Source organism: Triturus cristatus, chromosome 3_1 (assembly GCF_964204655.1).
Source record: "Triturus cristatus chromosome 3_1, aTriCri1.1, whole genome shotgun sequence".
Lineage (NCBI taxonomy): Eukaryota > Metazoa > Chordata > Amphibia > Caudata > Salamandridae > Triturus > Triturus cristatus.
In genome coordinates this window covers 1,158,763,571-1,158,783,295 of record NC_140583.1, presented here as the reverse complement: position 1 = coordinate 1,158,783,295, position 19,725 = coordinate 1,158,763,571, and the positions used below count along the sequence as shown (strand labels likewise).

General features: G+C 43.3%; 1 protein-coding gene across 2 annotated transcripts in view; it reads left to right on the top strand.

Annotated features, from left to right (window-relative positions):
• The window catches only part of LOC146861680 (uncharacterized), a 262,005-nt gene that overhangs the window by 219,675 nt on the left and 22,605 nt on the right, over positions 1-19,725 (top strand). For both annotated transcript variants that reach the window (XM_085646043.1, XM_085646044.1), the window contains exon 6: positions 12,015-12,110. In XM_085646043.1, coding sequence (XP_085502169.1) covers positions 12,015-12,110 — 96 coding nt within the window. The remainder of the gene's footprint in view (positions 1-12,014; positions 12,111-19,725) is intronic.

Sequence of the window (19,725 nt, the reverse complement as noted above, 5' to 3'; positions counted from 1 at the left end):
ACCCCCAGTCAACTGATCTGGGTTTAATCCATCATCATTCTTTAGCTCACTCCGCCACCACAGTTCAGACATGGCCATATGCAAATCAGTCTGACCCTGTGCCTCAGGGGAACAGTCCAGCCCGAACTGCCAAGCCATGTCTTCCCTGGACCGGAAACAAGCATCCTGGGAACGGTTTCTGGCTAATCAGCCAGGCTAGCTTGAATCCAGTGGCAAAGTGAGCAAGGGACCCACGTCTGGGCATACCCTGCAAACTGAGGGCGAACAAAGCAAAACCAAAGGGGATGATGAACGGAGTGTTGAACATTGCAAGCACTCACCCCCAGTTAACTGATCTGGGTTTAATCCATCATCATTCTTTAGCTCACTCCGCCACCCTAGTTCAGACATGGCCATATGCAAATCAGTCTGACCCTGTGCCTCAAGGGAACAGTCCAGCCCGAACTGCCAAGCCATGTCTTCCCTGGACCGGAAACAAGCATCCTGGGACCGGTTTCTGGCTAATCAGCCGTCATCAAAAACAGTGTGGTCAGAGACTCCCTACTCTCTTAAAAACAACGAATCCACCTCCTCCAGAAGTTATTTTCGAGGAGGCTACAGGGGAAATAATAACAAGGGATGAGGCAGAGGTAATTTGACCCGTACTTCCCCTGCCAATAAACAATGACTTCCCTCCACTACTCCCCAATCATTTAACACCTGTCAGGGGATATCTCTCACAGTTCCTACCTGTCTGGAATTCAATCACCCCAGACAAGTGGGTAATACAAATTATCCAACATGGTTATTGCCTGGAACTTACCAGCACTCCACCAACAATTCCGAGACAGCGTGCAATGTCATCAGAACATCTCACCCTGTTGAAACAAGAGGTTCTCTTTCTGTTACACAAACATGCAATAGAACCGGTCCCATTAAGTCCTCCCTATACTTTTTGATTCCAAAAAAGGACGGCTCCCTCAGGCCCATATTAGACCTAAGACAACTAAACCTCTACATTCAATCGGACCACTACCACATGATCACCCTTCAGCAGGTGCTCCCATTACTTCAGCAAGGCGACTTTCTTTCCACCCTAGATTTAAAGGACGCCTACTTCCATATTCCCAGTCACCCAGCTCACAGGAAATATCTCAGGTTCATGGTGGACGGGCAACATTACCAATTCACCTGAGCCTTGCATCCATTTACTTTTGCAACTTTATTGGTTTTCATCACTGCCCCCCGGTGGGCGTATGCTCAGTGCAAATCCTGATGTATGTTGGGACATAGAGTCCTAAGTGCGAGCATCATTAATCGCTTGAAGTAAGTTCAAATGTTCACTCGCATATTTTCGGCAATTTCATCTGGCCGTGGGGAGGGGCACCATCGCCGGCTGGAGGAGAAATACAGACACCAGCTGGGTGAGGCTGTTGTTTTGCACTAAATCAAGACATTATCAGCACAGTGCCTTATATGCCAATTTAAGCCTGCTAAAATGCTCTGTCCTACTAAATGAGATGAAATTGACGAAAATATGCAAAGGAACATTTGAACTTACTTCAAGTGATTAATGATGCTCTCACTTAGGACTCTATGTCCCAGCATACATCAGGATTTGCACTGAGCATACGCCCACTGGGGGGCAGTGATGAAAACCAATAAAGTTGCAAAAGTAAATGGATGCGAGGCTCAGGTGTTTCATTTGGTGGCAGCCTATGAAGAAGGGGTTTTTCCTTGAAACGCGTTGACAAAGATAATTGCAAAGGAGCAGGAAAGCAGGCTGCATTAAGGAGCCATATGGCAAGGCTCTGTCGAGTGACCTCCCAATGCTGAAGGGCACTTTTGTTTCAATATACATATATCACAGTTGCATCTGAGATGTAGAACGTCCATCCTTGTAGGCTAAGGTACGGGGTCCTCTACTAAACCCAGAGATCTTTGCAGTATAATTTGTTTGCTTCTATAGAAGGGAAGCAGTGGTTAGGCTATTCTGTCTTTATAATATGACAGGGATTTGCATAATATGGGGTTTATTGACAATGCTTATTGTTGTCTGATTGTGGCACCTTTACTTCATTCTAGAGCAAGATAGTTTAAATACACAGTTCAAACTTCCTTTGTGTCTCTGTTATATCTTATTGTAGACAGGTACGAGTGTGTGACTGAAAGAGGGTGTTCTGTCACGGGGATGCTTGAGAGGGTCAGGAGTGTCGTGTTCTGGGGTGTCAATTCACTTGTCTCTCTGGATATGAGTAGTAGAGCAAGTTAGACGCTATAGCTAGTCAGGCTCGCTTATGGTACTGAGGTGGAAGGCTGACTCTGTCCTGATCTACTGCAGCTTCTGACAAAGATGCTCGTCCTGCCCGTGATTTTACAAAGAAAACATGGCATAAATCTAAATAATCACAGAAAAGAGTAGACCTTGTGGCTGTATGCCGTCCCTGGAATACTCTGAACGGTGTTACCATTTTCGTGACCGCTCTAAAATTAAAACTCCTGATCAATTCAAGTTCCAGATACTTGTTCTCATCGTTCCTTTCAGGACTCATCTGATCAACAGCACGACAAAGGACGGCAAACTTCCTTTGTGTCTCTGTTATATCTTATTGTAGACAGGTACGAGTGTGTGACTGAAAGAGGGTTACCTGTCACGGGGATGCTTGAGAGGGTCAGGAGTGTCATGTTCTGGGGTGTCAATTCACTTGTCTCTCTGGATGGGAGTATAGGGCAAGTTAGACGCTATAGCTAGTCAGACTCGCTTATGGTACTGAGGTGGAAGGCTGACTCTGTCCTGATCTACTGCAGCTTCTGACAAAGATGCTCGTCCTGCCCGTGATTTTACAAAGAAAACATGGCATAAATCTAAATAATCACAGAAAAGAGTAGACCTCGTGGCTGTATGCCGCCCCCGGAATACTCTAAACGGTGTTAACATTTTCGTGACCGCTCTAAAATTAAAACTCCTGATCAATTCGAGTTCCAGATACTTGTTCTCATCGTTCCTTTCAGGACTCATCTGATCAACAGTACGACAAAGGACGACAATCTGATTGTAGACAAGCAGAGTACGTGCAACCTAAACGGGACACACAACGCTCTATTGATGTGAAAATCAAAAAGGAGGATCAACCACCTCATAATAAGCCCCCTTTCCATAAAAAAAAGTTGCAGTCTTAACAGCTAAATATGCCCCAGACAGTGAGAACCCTTCTCCATGACAGGAGTTGGGCAGTGACTCTCTTCGACAGCACAGCAGAAGTCACCGTAGTGTGCAAGGCACTCCACCAGCTTCTGGAGGAGATAGCAACTGAAACTTTTGCCATGGTAGAGACTGCATTGCTCCCCCTGACAAACTCTTATCACTTATATATTCAAATTTTAGGTGACGTTAAACACACCATTAAAGCTATGTTTTGGGACTAACTTCTCATAAAAAAATTGAGCGAAGTTTGATTGGCCTCCTCCTTTTATTCTTGCTTGTCCCCAGGGGAATAGGCCACGTTACAACGCATGCGATATATCGCATGACATTACAACGTGGTTGTTACTACGACCGCTTTGTTACATTGCATACCATTACAATGCAAGTCGTTACAACGACTTGCTGTAGGGGGCGCTAGATGTTAGAATAGTATAATTTACTATTCCAACTCCAGTCTGTGCAACAGTTGGGAAGGTGTTGGATTTTAAATCCAACACCTTCTGCCCTTACAGCAAGTCGTTGTAACGACTTGCGTTGTAATGGTGAGCGAGGTAACAACGCCGTTGTTGTAATGACCGCGTTGTAATGGCATGCGATGTAAACGATGTTCTTGCAGCTCGAATCGTGTCAATTCTTCATGAGATTGACCCTTATGCTTTGTGCTGTCGATGACCTCTACATAACAGATGACTAATCGAATCCTAATTTAGCTGGAGTGTATCGCATAATTTCGCGGTTTGCTGAACATGGTTACGAGTTCAACTTTTCACAATCACATATTGCTTTTCTCTGTGTCCTTTCCCTTGGTTATGAATTAACCAATGAGGGTAAGAGCTTGGCCCCTCACTTTTTAGAATAATGTGCGAAGTTGCAACCCTCAAATTCACTTAAAAAAACTACAGTCATTGCTAGGCTTTTTAAATTTCGGGAGGACTTACATTTCTGATAACACGCAACGTATTAAGTCGCTTTATGCTTTGATTCGTCTGGATTTTTTGGCATCCTGCTGGTTCCCTGAACACACTGTGATTCTCAGGTCTTTCCAATCTGTTTTGCTTGAAACTTGACATTTACATACACGTTTTAATACAACGAATTTGGTCATCCAGATTGTACCGGGTTCTATTAGTTTTACATATGTAACATTTAATGAAGGAGATACAGTTCCGATTGCATATAAGTCACATTTATTTTCCCTGGCGAAGATGTGTTTTGCATCCATGGAAAAAATACTGACGGCGGTCCAAATGGGGGGCCTCAAGTAACAGCCTCTGGCACAAGGCAAACACATTGTTCTCGTTTCTCCTGTGCCCGCCTTAGAGGCTGTCACAAAATCTAGCGTTCGCAGTTCAAAAGCCCTTCACTCCAGGTGGAATCAGTGGGCTCCTAAACAACATTTGATGTTGACTTTGTCTTCTACCCTTCTTTACAGACACAAGAATTTTTGCAATATGAGCACATTTGTTCGGTACTCTCTTCAATTCTTCCACTTGATGAATATAAATGTATTATCTACACTGATGGTTCAGCACAACCTGCTATAGGTTATGAGCAGCAATACTCCTCGGCATGCGCCATCTTCTTAGGCACTTTGTTAGGTGACGTTTTTTAACCTACTATTACTCACACTCGGCTTCTAGGAGACTGCACTGCGCATTTGACTTAACTGAAAGCTTTACTTCTTGCACTTGAACATACAAATTCTGAGTTCCCCACACTTGTAGTGTTTGATTCGTTTTTATTGTGTACAAATTGCCACATGCACATGTAATCCATATATTGGGTCATCAACGTGTGGGAGCACACGCAGTAGGGAATTCTCTGGCTGATGATGCAGCCAAATCTGCAGTAGCCCCATGTAAAATAGCAGCAGTAAAGCGTGTTGATGACATCTTGGCTGCCGTCCATGCTACTCAGGCCAGCACTGCTTTACCTAAATATTTTCCTTCCATATATTCATATTGCCTAATTGAGCATCAGGTTCCTTTTGTAACTATACCTGGAGTTGGCAATCACATGATACCCAACCTTGACTGCAGATAGTCGTTAATAGTTGCCGCACATGAAGGTGTCACTTCTGCACATGCGGGAGTGTCTGCCATTATTTTCCTTTTATGACAACGTTATTGGAGGAAAGGTTTATACCAGCAGACCAAAAAAATATGTTTTATGTTGTGATATTTGCTAACAAATTAAAAGTTCCACAGTGTCTCGGCCACCACAGACGCAGTTATTTAGAATCAGCCTTTCGGCTGTGTATATATCATTGTGGTCCTCTAATTTCAGATACTGCTTTCAAATTTATTTTGGTTGCAGTTGATTCTTGCTCCAGGTTCGTTTGGATTTGGCCAGAGTGCTCGGCTGACATTCGAACTGTTAATAAAGATTTGCAAGTCTTTGTCGGGACTTATGCCTGCCGCGCATTCCACTAAGACCAAGGTGTGGCTTTCGCCTCTGAGGCATGCTGGGATTTGATTAAGTCCATGGGTGTCCAGTGCATTTTTCTTCTCCATATAGGACTGAGGGCATTTCTGTTGTAGAGAGAATGAACCATGACTTAAAGCAGTCCGTAACGGCTAGAGTATTAAGTACAGGGCGTGGTTGGTTGAATGATCTCTTTGGGGTTCCACAAGCATTAAATAATCTCCCTATAAGATCTCTGGATATGCAGACCCATTAGGAAATGCTCTTTGGCATCAAGATGTATGGTCCAGACCTTGATGGTCCAGATGCTGTGGCGGCAGCCGCAACCTTTATGTCGATAACCACTGTGCTGTCTTACAGGATCTACAGAAGTGCTGTGACAATCTGGCTTGCACACATTTGCCTTCAGGTTTATCATTGAGTGCTGATACTCAAATTTCTGTTTCTGTATCGCTCTCCAAAGTTGGAGACCTTGTTTGTGAAAAAGTGGCCTTCAAAAAGAAATTCGGCCCAATGTACCGTGCTCCTGTTCCAGTCCTTGGTATCCAGGGTACACAAACTGTATTTTGCCATCACTTCCAGTACATAAAGAAAATCGCTGTGTCTCCTTTGAACATGTCAAGCTACAGCATATGGCAAATACTCCATTGTATGCCCAGGAGTGGTCCTTCACAAGACTTTCCTTTGCAGCCCATGAGCGCCACCGTTGCTGCTTCTACCCAGATGCCGGGGGAGGTTGAAACTTCTGTTGATTTGGGACCTGTTTCTACTTTTCCATCTTCTACAAGGGATGTCGTTTATACTGACCCGCGTTGGATACTCCTTCAGAGTTACATTTTTCAAATCCTACTGCTGACTCGCAACCTCATTTCCATTTGAGTTCCTCCGGGTACTAAATGGATCAAACCCATTTCTCAACTGACAGTTCTTCGGTTCTGCATCCACCTCCAGCGCAGATTTTTTTTAAAATGTCTTTGTTTGAAACACACTGATAGATAATCTTTTCTTTCGTTCTCTTATTCATGTGGATTTAATTTGTGACTGTTTTTTTCCTTTTGATCAACCGCCATTACCTTCCAGAACGTTCAGCTACAGAACTGGTTGACAGGGTACTCGCTCCACATTCTCCCTCAAATAAAATGAAAAGAGACTTGTCCCTTGTCAACATTTCAGCTCTACCAGTGACTGATGGTATTGTTTGGGATAAGGTTCCTTTCGATATATTCAGTCCTACAGAGACCCCGCAGATTCCATATGTGTTCAAAGTCTCTATTGGTGATGTAATAGTACTGGGGTTACAATCAGATGATTGGTATGTTGATACTGTGAATTCAATGCTTTCTGAATTACAATATTAGACTTTTTGATTCAGAAGATATCTTAATTCCACTAATCATGCTGATATGTTCTGTTACCACCATTAAGGGCATCATTTTCTACATAGAGTGAGTGGACAGCGTACCCATTATAATTCTACACAGTGGGAACATCTCCACCACAAGGAACTTCAAAAACGCAGACAGAAAAGTATACATATTTTACAAGTTATGACCTTTCAGACCCAACGTCATACTATTTTAAATTGGTTCCAACTCAGTCGAAAAAGTATATGCTTAGTCAGACAAAGCTGATATATGCGGCTTTATTTGTCCAACAGTTGGCCCTTAAGGGTTATGATTATTTCAGAGACAGTATTGACCTGAAGTCAATTTGGGTACAAATCCTGGCAGATCCAGGGTACAGAAACTCTATTTAGAGTCTTGTCTGATTCCTACACAAATTATCTTCCTAAACTAAACAATCCTACAAACGACTTGTCTGGGATTGGTTAAGATTAAATGCTCCGATAATTCCTTCAATTGCCGGCTTTGATAATTTGGAATCTTACACAAACTATACAGAAACCCAGTTTTAGTTCGATACAAAATGGTACATTTAACTCATCATTCTTGAATCCTGGAGGGTGGTGGTTGTGGCCAGTGGACACAAATGAGTGTCATTCTTGTTTTCTTAAGTCCACACGTGGTTTCAAATCAAGAAAACCAGATCCACGGTACTCACAGTCACCCCCTTCGAACACTATTACTACCTATTCTGTGGGCAAGTTATGCTAGCAATGGTTAGAGCATTCAGCACTGACTGCAGTCAAACAAAATCTTTCTCTTCTGTCCAAGGACATGAATCTATCTGATTTTTTTGTAAGGTCCCCTCGTTCTTAAAGATTCCTATATGAAGCCTACAATGAAATATGGAAATTATCACAAATTGAAGCTGCTTTGTGCTTGAGACAAAATGATCAAGATAATTTGTATAAAGTATTTTCTGTAGTAAACAATAGTATTAATATGTTATCATCCTGTATTTATAAATTGAACAGCATTGTGTCATCTTTTATTGTTATTGGACAGAATGATATGTCGATATTGTATCATGGTCAGCTCAGATCCATTATGCAATTTAGTTAGAAGCTTCAAGCACTCAAAAATGGACGCATTCCTTGGCATTGCCTGAACTATACTGCTTTGTTTCTACTTTTTAATTTAACACACAAACAGCAATCAATGGCTATGAAAGACGCAACATATACCATGCTAAATTTAGGGTAATTAGAAAAAATCCCATTCACTGTAGCCAAAAAGCCTTCAGTGGTATGGGTAATACACTGGATTATCTCATTGCACATATCGACATTTCAGTGTACAGCTTGCATGAAAGATTTTCCAATAGGTAGATATGAGCCTCTTGGGAGCAGCTACATCAATGAGTTATGGTCCCTGCCGTTTACCTATCGCTGTGAACGTGCTGATAGAGACAAACTAGGGAGAGCCACTCCCTTGTTTGTCAGCACGTTAAAATCCACGTCGCTTGTAACGTTTCGGCACCTAATTTGGCTTGTTCTTTAAAAGGAACTCCAACTCCCACAATTCTTCCCTTCATTACTGTACTTTCAAATGGAAGCTATCTCATGCTTAATAATCAAGACTGTTGCGGTATGCGGGCGCAAGTTCCGTTTATTGTGTCCTTTTCCCAGTTAGTCACTTGTTGCAACAACGTCCTGTTTCCCCCTCCACATGGGATAGTAGATAGCTCGTTGAGGCCTTCCATTCCAACTTTGAAGGCAGATCTCAACAAACTAAGCAGACTCAAAGCATTATTGTCCCAACAAGAAGTGGCTCTGACATCTGCCCTCAAGACTTTCAAATTGCAGATGGCTAGAACTACTGTTGAAATACAGTCCTTGTTAAATACAAATCTTCCCCTGCATTTCGGTGAACTGATGCATCAAATATTAAATGCTTCTGATACCGTGGGTGTAGCACATTTTTTCAAACTTGTAGGCTCTGACCTCGTCACTTCTTTCCAAACTATCTTTAGAGTCATTACGGTTTTTATACACATATTTTTCAGCGTGTTCTTGGGTTCCCGTTACTGCTGTTCCTCATTTGCGGCATTCTCATGCTGTTACTGCTGTTCCGCAATGGATGTCTCTTCTGCTGCCGCCCCAGACCTGGCATCGCTCCAGCCCTATCATGAGTGCATGTTTCAGCTCTTTGGCATGATTCCGTTGCAGGCATTGGATGTTTACTGGTGTTTAACCTTCCTCTGTGCTTACTTCACCTGCGTGCAACCTGTATTCCACTGCATCAGGTGCCCCTTTCAATGGGCACTAGTCATATGCCTGGCTCTACAGATGTGCCAGCTGCCCTGGATCTCTAACTGCTGAGGAGTCCCTTAGTGGCACATTATCAGGTCTGTTCCTTGGGTTTGCGCAATCTCCTGAATCCGAGTCTGGAGCATATAGCCAGCTGGAGTTCATGTGCATTGGCACAGCAATTGCTATATCAGAGTTACGTTGAAGTCAACGCAGGTTGCCCAGTGACAGTATCTGCATCTGTTGGAGCTGACGATCATGTCTGTTCTTTGGAACTTATGAACTGGGCCATAGACTTGTCCGTCTACTTGGAGTCACACCTCATTATTGAGTCCTTTGCTTCTACAACGGCGGATTATATACTGGATTCCTTAGACACGCATTAATTGGATATTCCCCCCCCCCCCCCCCCCCCCCAAGTTCTCATTTTTTGGATCCTCAAAAAAGTAACATTTTTAGTGATGGCTGTTTATCTTCAAATATCTGTTAACCCTTTACGTGCTTCCTTCCTGACCAAGGGGAGGGTATCGTGTTTTCTACATGGCCCATTGTGGTTTTCCCTATGTTAGCCAAGACACAGGCCTCGTTATCTTTGCACATGTGACTATATAAACATGTTTGCTTTTGTGCTACATTATATTTTCACACAGAACCTGCAGTTAATTTCTCGTTCTGTTCTTTCCTGGGATTTAGTCAGAACTGTAGACAAGGTCAAACAGCAGTGTCCCATAATATTTTGTTCTGGTCAGGCACACGCACCTAGACACAGCAAAGAAATGCAGCTGTTGTTTACGAACATGTAAACCTTGCCATATAGGTATGCACAGCAATGTAATACGGTCAGAGAGAGATATTTTCTGAGAGAAGATCACAGCTGTATCTGAAATGAAGAACGTTCATCTGTGTATGCTAAGGTACAGGGTCCGCTACTAGACCCAGAGATCTTTGCTGTGTGATTAGTTTGCTTCTGTAGAAGGGGAGGGAGGTTAGGCTATTCAGTCTTGTAATATGACAGGGCTTTTTATAATATACGGTTTATTGACAATGCTGATGGTGTTTTTGCTAGGCAGTTGGTTTTTGGTTGTGGCACGTTTACTGCATCTAGATCACGATAGTTTAAATAAACATTTCAAAATGCTTTGTGTCTGTTTCATATCTTATTGTGTACCAGTACGAGTGTGTGAGTGAAAGGGAATGTCCTGTCACTGCGATCCCTGAGTGTTGTGTTCTGGGATGTCAATTCACTTGTCTCTCTGGATATGAGTAGGAGGGCGGGCAAGTGAGACATTGTAGTTAGTCTGCTCATGGTACTGAGGAGGTAAGGGGACTCAGTCCCTATCTACTGATGTCCTATGGTACCAAGCATAGTTATGTTCCTGAGCAGAATCCCTGCAACAGTAACACTTCTAATTTTGATGATAGGGCAGTTCCCGTGCCCATTCAAAACATGCATCACCTGATTAAATTTCCCTCAAGGTTTTAAGTGATTAATTGTTGGTGCAACCATAATGTTGAGTAGATCTTACAAAATCATTCTGGATATCATGAATTGAATTAAGCTAGATATCATAATTGCTGTCTTGTGGTATTTATTTTCAAACAGTGATAAATTGAACAATTCATCTAGAGTAAAGATGAAAGGTTTTTCAATGGTTTCACACCAAAGATATTCCTAGGCAACGGAACAAATCTGTGCATACATATCGTTTTTGTATAAGAATTCCTTGATTGCCAAATGAAAAGAGGAATGTAAGTCATATTACCCTTCATGCACAGGGCATTTTGCACTGGAACAGCCTGTCTGCAGGATCGTTTCTATCCCAAGTAGCACATTTCATCTTACCCACATTACTTTGAGTAGCCACTTGGCTTGATGCTAAACACCTACAGTACAATGGATGCTCTGTTCTCACCTTGGTCTTCTGTTGCTGGCAGACAGACCCTATTGTAATTACAAAAAAATGTCTCCCACATAAATTAATTCCCATATTTCTTAATATTTATGTACTGCTGTTGCCAGAAGCATTAGGATTATTGGCTCCTCAATGATGTGCGTCTAATTATTCCCTCTCTCTAACCACCTTCCTCCTCTTCATCTGATCCAGCTGTCAGCTAAGACTAGGATAAATGACCCTATTTGAAAACCATAGAGGCCTCATTCCTTTCGTTTGTTTTTGCTGTGTCTTTGGACTGTGCTATGTGCTCATCAAAAGAGTTAGCTGCCTTATGCATTTCTCCTTGCAAGTTTACTTCTGTCTACTGATGTGTTCTTTGAGTTGGTTTTTATTTGCAAGAGGGAACCTAAAACTTTACCTCTCTCAAATATTTGCAAAAATGTAGAGAAGTTGTAGACATGTCAGTTGAAGTCTGAAACTATTGATGAACTTCATATGTTTGAGCAAGAGTATGTGTGTTTCACTTTACAAAATGTTGGCTGGTGTTTGCAATCTACTGGGCTGCAGGTCCTATATTTCCTTTATCAACTATGTGATGAGAGGAGGCTCATCTTTTATAGTTGGTAAGGTATCACAGTCCCCTCTTCTGACAGAAGAAACCTTTTTGCTCTTGAGTGTCAGAAATGCTTGTCTGAGAGAGATATTGGCACAAAAAATGCAATATGTATACCTGAAAATCAGAACTATTGTACTGGCAAATGTTTCTGTGTGGTATTGACCATTCAAGCAGAGTTCGAGACAGTTTCTGACAGATGCTTATTTTATACTGACAGTAGTGTGTATTGCTTCTTTTTTTCAGACGATCCAGTATTTACACCAATATTTTCTCAGAGCCTTAAGTCGAAAGGAAGAACTAAGTTCCACAAGGGTCCAGAGCCTAAGAGAAGAACAACAGGTGAGTGAGAGCCCGTGGATGAGTTAGAACCATTACCCGAAGAAAGGACCACCAATGAATAAGAACCATGGCTAGAGGGTAAAACCACATATCTGAGAAACACAGGTGAAAATAATAATGACGTGATTGCATAATGACAAGTCAGAGAGAATCATGGCCTGAGCTAAGGCCACAGATGAATGACAACAGTGTACTCATAGAAGGGCCACTGCTGCGGTTAATGATGCGTATGGCAGGATTCACCTGTGAGTGAGAACAAGTTAATTTTTAGTTAGGGGATGACTGCAGGTGTAGACTGAGGTACTGTTAGTAGTATAGGATGCCCTTGTACCCAGGACTCTGTCAATGTAGTTGTGGTTCAGAGGGGAAAAAAATAGTCCATTTAGGAGGTTATTCGGTCTGTAGAACATTTTAATTTGTATCCCATTATTCACATGGTGTTGCACCTTATACGATTTTATTTATGTATTTATTTATGTTTATAAAAATTTTCCATTTATTGCAAACATACACAACAGACATTGTTGAGCATACAAAGAATTACAGACGGATTATATACAGCCCTTCACAGCAATCAATTTGGACATACAATGATGCAGTTTGAGAGAAGGAGAGGGGGAAGGGTGCATATTGGAACATTACGAGGAGAGGTGTGGGTTGAGAATTCATGAAATGTGGAGATATATGGAATTGCCCACTGGGTGACACATATAAGGATAATCAGTTCATATCAGTCGATTCTAGGGTGAGGAGCTGCTATCTTCTTACTCACGCAGCACGCTAGAAGTTGTAATCATCTGTAGACTGCCGCATGTTAGCATATTGTTTTTAAAATTAATTGTTGATGCACGCGAATATTGCGCTTTTAGAATTTGATGACTTCTGTCTAAATATTGAGGGGCATTGGTTTTTAACACTGTGATTTTGTGGGGCACATTGTTGTTATCTTGCCACAGGGGTCTCTCCGTTCCACCACGGTCCTGTTTATGACCGATTGAGTGGAGAGAGGTTAACCCACGATCAGAGGGACACGAAGCGGGCGCCATTTTGGGCGATTAGCGCTCTAGTGATCCACGCGGAGTCATTTAAATTCACTTCACTTGCGGGCACGCAACGGACGCGCCAAAGGCGCGCCTAAGGCAAGCCCGTCTGCGTCCGTCCGCGCCAGAACGCTGCCAGCTGACGGAAAATTCTGCCCTCCCATGCGCCCGAACCTATTCGAGGGAGGAGCTGTTGGAGGTAGGGACAAATAGGTTTAGCTCGGAATGTGAAGGTAGGTTTTGCCTTGATACTGGAGCCTTTATAAGCTGCTGCCCCTGTTGCAAATGGGAAGTTAGTCACCCCCAGAAAGTAGCTGGCCTTTTGAACAAAACTCTGCCTCCATGGCCGCAAATTGCCACAAATACGACCCCTAAGGAAGACCTAAATAAAGATGAGATGTCAGATGTCATTTTTCAAGGGCTATACATTAATGCTAGGTCCATATCTAAGCATGCCACGGAAGTCTGGGATCTTTTAGATGATCAAAGACCTGACATCTGTGTTTTTTACTGAGACATGGTTACACACACATTCCTCTCCCTCTCGAGCTATCGCCTTTCCATCATATTACACGGTAGTAAGGCTGGACAGAACTTGGAAAAGGGGTAGAGGGTTGGCTATAGCGACCCGTTCCCACCTTAAACTTAAAAGTGCTGGACACAATGTCATCTCCCGGTATGGAGTTGATGATTATATCTATTGAACCTGTCCAGGGCCATAAAGTAATAGGAGCAGTAGTGTATCACCCTCCGGGAGAAAATAAGAAGGCCTTTTGTGCCTCACTATTAGAAATACTTGCCCCATTTGTTCTGCAAACAAAAGACTTCTTTCTTCTAGGGGATTTCAATTTTCAATTTTGACATGGATACGAATACTGACACAGCTGACCTGCTGGCAGCTATGGAATCGTTAGACCTTTTGCCTAAAGTAGTTTTTCCATTTAGCAGGCCATACGCTTGATAATATTTTTACCAATATCCCCAGTTTGTGCGTAGAACCACCTCAAGTAGTAAGTTGGTCGGACCATAGGGCCCTTAGCTACTCTTTCTTGGCGCCTAAAGCTTCGGGCAAACCGCAAGGGCGGAAAGTCACACGTAGACAATGGAGGAAAATAACACCAAAGACGTTTAGTTCAGTATTTTCTCCTCCAATGTTTAATGAATGTCACAACATCAACGTAGCGTTATGTAAACTGGAGTCAGAGATAATAATGGCTTTTGACAAGATCGCCCCGAGTAAAATAGCAAAGATCTATGACAAAACGAGTCTGGCTCCTTGGTATTCTGATAGCTTAAAGACGGAGAAAGCTGCTTGTAGGGTAAAAGAACGTAAATGGAGGAAAACAAAATCGGAGGAAGACAGACTGGCCTATACTATAGTAGGGTGTACCTCAAGAACTGTAATACAGCAAGACGAACATTCTTAGCCACGCGAATAAATAAGACAAAGGGTTCGTCGAAGGAACTTTTTAGGATTCTTAAGGAGTTTACTACTCCTAGAGCAGGCAATTTTACCTGCCCCCCCACACAGGAATTCCGCGATAAGCTCGCTATGCATTTTAAAATCAAGATAGACATCACCTATGACTCTTTTGAGCAGGGATCTGACAATAGGGAAGAAATCCTAATCACAGATAATCCCGCCCTATTGAGACTAGAGACCTTTGCAACCATCACTAGGGACCAGGTGCTACCACTACTGAAACACATCAAGTCAGGCTCCCCGTCTGATATAGCCCCCCTCACATGTTATCTGACTTAGCAATGGAGCTAGTAAATCCATTAACTGAAATTTGTTACCTCTCTTTAGTAACCTCCTCTTTTCCGTCTAGATGGAAAAAAGCTTTTATTAAACCTCTGCCCAAGAAACCATCTGCAGACTGTGCCGATTTACAAAATTATGACCTATATCGCTTCTCCCGGGCTGCTCTAAAATAATGGAAACTCTGATCAATCGACAACTTTCAGATTATCTGGAACAGCATGACATTTTGGATTCCTCACAGTCGGGCTTCCGTGCTGGTTACAGCACGGAGTCCGCTCTGGTAGAGGTAACAGATACTATCAGGCTGCTGCTGGACGAAGGGACCCCCACAATGCTGGTCCTTCTTGATCTGTCAGCAGCCTTTGACACCATCTCTCACAGAATTCTGTTGGATAGACTGCGAGAGATTGGTGTCACTGGGATGGCATTAGAGTGGCTGCGGAGTTTCCTATCGGACAGATCTCAATGTGTACAACTCAACACCTTTGTCTCCCAGACTACAGTGGGAGACAAAGGGCTCCATTTTAAGTCCCACTCTGTTCAACATCTATGTGTCGTCTCTGGCTACCATTATAAAATCTTGTGGATTCCAAACCATTTCCTATGCGGATGACACGCTGGTGATTGTCTCCATAGAGGAGGACCCCCCGGTGACCAGAGACAGATTTAAGAGCTGTATGATGAAAATAGCCACATGGGTGAAAAACAACTACCTGCAACTTAATTGCAACAAAACTGAGCTCTTATTGTTTGGTAAAGCGGAGGATTTATGGACAGATGAGTGGTGGCCTGAGGAACTAGGAGTACCCCCCTCCCCAAAAAAATGGGTAAAAAATCTGGGCATTTTAATGGATAATAACTTATCCATAGAAGAACATGTTAAGACCCTATCAGGCAAATGTTTTGGACTGATGTGCACTTTAAAAAAGGTCTTCCCATGGATTCCTCTCTCCGCTAGAAGGTTTTTGATTCAGGCACTGCTAGTCAGTAGACTGGATTATGGTAATGCTCTTCTAGTGGGGTTGAGGGAGAACCTGCTTTCTAGGCTACAAGTCGTTCAAAACCCGGCTGCCCGCCTAGCTTTAAATAAACCCCCGCTTACGCCATCCTTACCTTCTAGTAAGAGAGTTACATTGGCTGCCTATAAGGAAAAGGGCACTTTTCAAACTTTTGTGCCTAGTATTTAAAGCACTTTTTGGACAAGGGCCTAAATACCTTACAAAGAAATTGGAATGGTATACTCCGGCACGACATTTAAGATCCAGAAGCCAAAAGCTTCTTCAAACGCCGAGAAATTAATAAGTTAAGATGGTGGGCTGTGCCTTTTCCCATCTGGCTCCTAAATACTGGAATGCGCTGCCACTAGATCTGCGTTCAAGTTCCACCTAGACCATTTTTAAGAAGCACCTAAAAACCTGGTTATTCAACTGATACTCCCTGCTTTTAGACGTTGGCCTCCCAGGCGCCGAGAGATCCCCTTGGGGATGATTTGTACGCCATATAAATAATAAATAATAATAATAGTCCCGAGGGGTGCCAAACATTTTTTGGTGTAGGCAAAGGGGGCTGTAAAAGTGCATAATCCTCACTAGCTCTTTCACAATAGGACATGGATTTGAGCCAGGCGGATTCCGTAGGATGGTGCCCGCTACCCCAATGCACAGCAAGTTCAGGTTTAGCAAGTAGTAAGGTCACCGATACAAATCCGCGTACAGAATTGGGAATGACATGGGTATAGCCGAGAAGCGCCATAGCGGGGTCAGGCTGTATTATGTAGTCAGCCATAATTGAAAGAAGTGAGAAGACTGAGGCCTAGTAGCGACCGATTAGGGGGCACGTCCAAGTGAGGTGAGTGAAATCGGCATTATGGGCTTAACACTTGGGCTCTGAGTCAAGTGTGTGGGGTCGAATTTAGCGGTGTCTGTATGCTCTGTGCAAAAACTTGAAAAGGATGATCTTATGTCTGTGGTTGATGGATATGAGCTTAGTTTGAGAGCAGCAATACGCCCAAATCTTGTCAGAGATCAAATAGCCCAAATCTGCACTCCAAGTGTCTCTAACCCGTGTTGTGGAGTCCAATTTTAGGGCCAGGCAAACACAATATAGTCTGGAAACTAGAGGGTCCCCATCAGTAATTATGAGTGAAAGCTGCGTGAACTCGTCTGGAGCCAAAGGGTACATGGGAAAACAAGAGTGCAAGGTATTATGAAGTCTGCGTAGTATGAAGTGATCCATGTGAGAAGCATCCTGGAAGCGAGTATCAGTAGTATAGGAAAGGGCATGATCCTCTGGAAACACATCCCCTAAAGTGTGGAGTCCATGGCGGGCCAGGGTTTGTTGGACTAGTTTTTCACTCGTGAGGAGGAGCCATGGATTATCCACCAAGGGGATGCGGGGTTAATAAAGCATACTCCCTCCTAAAGCACAAAGAAGCCATTGCTAGGCCCAGCAAGTGGTGGAGAGGGTCTTTATTGTCAGTGGGGTCCATGGAAATGCCCTTTGGCAAGATGGCTGAAAGCGGTATGTGTCCAGCCTGGTCCCTCTCAGGCCTGAGGTATGGGATGCGGGTTTCAGGGTAATACTAGGGGTAAGCGTACTGGCACCGTGCAACAAGATAATAAAGAAAGAGCTCTGGAACTTCAAAACCGACACGCTCTGAGGGAAGGGTCATGGTGTCCCACTTAATTCAGGGCCTACGTCCAGCTCATGGAAGCTTTAAGAGTAGACTACGCCAGGTGGAAAAATGTGGGAGTGTGATGGGGATGTTTAAAAACAAATACAAAAAACGGGGCGCACTACCATTTTAATTATTGACACCCGTCCAGCCATGAAAAGAGGGAGGCTAATCCAGCGCTCCACTTGCGCCGACATGCAGTCCATGGCAGGGCCGTAGTTTAGCCGAAGAACTTGTTCTTTATCTAAATGTATGTGGATGGTAAACACCCCTTACTACGCATCCGTCATCCCGCGTGTTGTTACAACGCGGTCGTTACAACAACCGCTTTGTAACAACGCATACCATTATCCCGCAAGTCGGTACAACGACTTGCGTGCAGTAGGGAAGGTGTTGGATTTAAAATCCAACACCTTCCCTACTGTCCGCACAGACTGGAGTTGTAATAGTAAATTAAACTTTTCCAACATCCAGCGCCCTCCTCTGCAATTCGTTGGTAAGACTTGCGGGCTAATGGTATGCGTTGTTACAACGCAGTCGTTGTAACGACCGCGTGGTAACAACATGCGGGGTGAGGGAAAGCGGAAAAAAGAGGCATATTCTATGTGGATACTCAAGTATCCCGACAAGGGGTGCTCAAAGTCTATGGGATATGTATGCGAAGTCAATGAAAATATCTCAGATTTGGCCCCTTTTATGTGAAGGCCTGACAGACTTCCAAAGCAAATAATTTCCCAGATCAATGGTGGGAGGTTGTCAGCAGGATGGCGGACAAATAATAAAATATCATCGGCATAGATTGAGGCTAAGAGAGGACTATGCGCGAGTTGAAGGCCGCGATTTATGTGTCGCTTCTGAAGGTACAGACCAAGGGGTCCATTGCAGTTACGAATAAGAGAGGGGAAAGCGGGCAACCCTGCCTGGTGCCCCTAGAAACAGGAAATCACTCGCAGACAGACTCTTGGTTAGGTATAGAGAAACATGATAGAGGATATGAAGTCCAAGTTGCGCCAGCGTTGCTCTCAGAAAAGGCCATTCCAAAGAGTCTAATGCTTTTTCGGGGACCAGTATGCCACTGCGGTGGGAAGCGTGTGGGAGATCCTATTTAACACAGCGAAGATTGTTCCCAGACAGAAAGAGATAGATCTGTGTGGGGCAAATCAAGATTGTACCGGTGAGATAATTTCTTCCATACGTATGGAGAGCCGTGTGGCCAAGATTTGGGCAAATATTTTATTATCTAAATTTAGGAGAAAGAGGGGTCTGTATGAGGAGCAAAGAAGGGGACTTTCACCAGGTTTCAATAGCAGTGTAAGGACCGCATTGTGGAGTGTAGGGGGGAGGGAGCCCGTGCTCAGAGCCTCCATGTATACAGTGAGCAAATGAGAGGCAAGTAGATGTTTGTAGGCTTTGTAAAAAGGTCCTGTAATGCCATCCATGCTGGGGGCTTTGAAGCCATCTATAGCATCTACGGCTTGGACTACCTCTTCGCAGGTGATGGGCTCAGCACCTTATAGGAATTTACAGATCTGCACGACAAAAATGTTCAACAGCCCATATAAAATAAATGCCTGCATAATACTGTAATCTGGCAGTAAAAAAAACACTTCGGAGATAATTTGGTAGTCTGCATGGAAGGTTTGTGAGATCTTATTTTTTCCCAGAATACTTTATGTTTTATAGGCAACAAGGCAACACATTTTTTATGTGTGTTGAAAGGAAGACAGGCCAAAGCATTTAAGAGCTAAATGTTAATGGCCCGGTGTGGTTTATTTTGTTTTTATTTATTTATTTTTTTTAAAAAAACCTTTATTGACATTTCAACCAAAGACAAGTATGGGCCTACAACCCCCGGGGCCGGCCGCTAAGCAGTTAGAGTAACAGAAAGCAAATTTTAATCACATGCAGCACCTCGGGGAGCAGATTCTCCATGCTAGTATACTCTTGGCCACTGAACAGCACTAGTAGGAAACCAGGATATAAAAGGTTTTCATTTTATAATAGAGGATGGAAGGGTCAGGTGCCAAACAATTTCCCAGGAGCGAAAAATGGCAGGCAGAATAGTAAACGTCAACAATAAACAGCAATCGATCAAGTCAATGGCGCTGAAACAGGAGGTTCAGGATGTGGAGGAAT